General features: G+C 39.2%; 1 protein-coding gene across 2 annotated transcripts in view; it reads right to left on the reverse strand.

The window, feature by feature from the left end:
* Positions 1–273, reverse strand: part of LOC119588769 — a 3,905-nt gene that overhangs the window by 696 nt on the left and 2,936 nt on the right. For both annotated transcript variants that reach the window (XM_037937410.1, XM_037937411.1), the window contains exon 5: positions 31–168. In XM_037937410.1, the coding sequence (XP_037793338.1) occupies positions 31–168 (138 nt within the window). The remainder of the gene's footprint in view (positions 1–30; positions 169–273) is intronic.

The raw sequence follows: 273 nt of genomic DNA on the forward strand, positions 1-273 counted from the left end.
TCCATCTACAAATTGGATGTTGAACCTTACCTCTGCGTCTTTAGTGCAAACTTTCACCATGAGCCCATTTCTTATACTAAATTTCCTCTTGGAATCTCTATGGATTTTTTTCAAACTTTCCGGCATGGGGTCATTCTTCATTTCATCGCTGGAGGAACGAAGCTGACCCTATGGGAAAGAAATGTATTCAAAGATAGTTGTTGAACTAAACGACCCTGCTACATTACTTGGCAGTTATAAACACTTTGCACGAAAGTCCTGAACTGTAAAACA

Source organism: Penaeus monodon, chromosome 24, assembly GCF_015228065.2.
Source record: "Penaeus monodon isolate SGIC_2016 chromosome 24, NSTDA_Pmon_1, whole genome shotgun sequence".
Classification (NCBI taxonomy): domain Eukaryota; kingdom Metazoa; phylum Arthropoda; class Malacostraca; order Decapoda; family Penaeidae; genus Penaeus; species Penaeus monodon.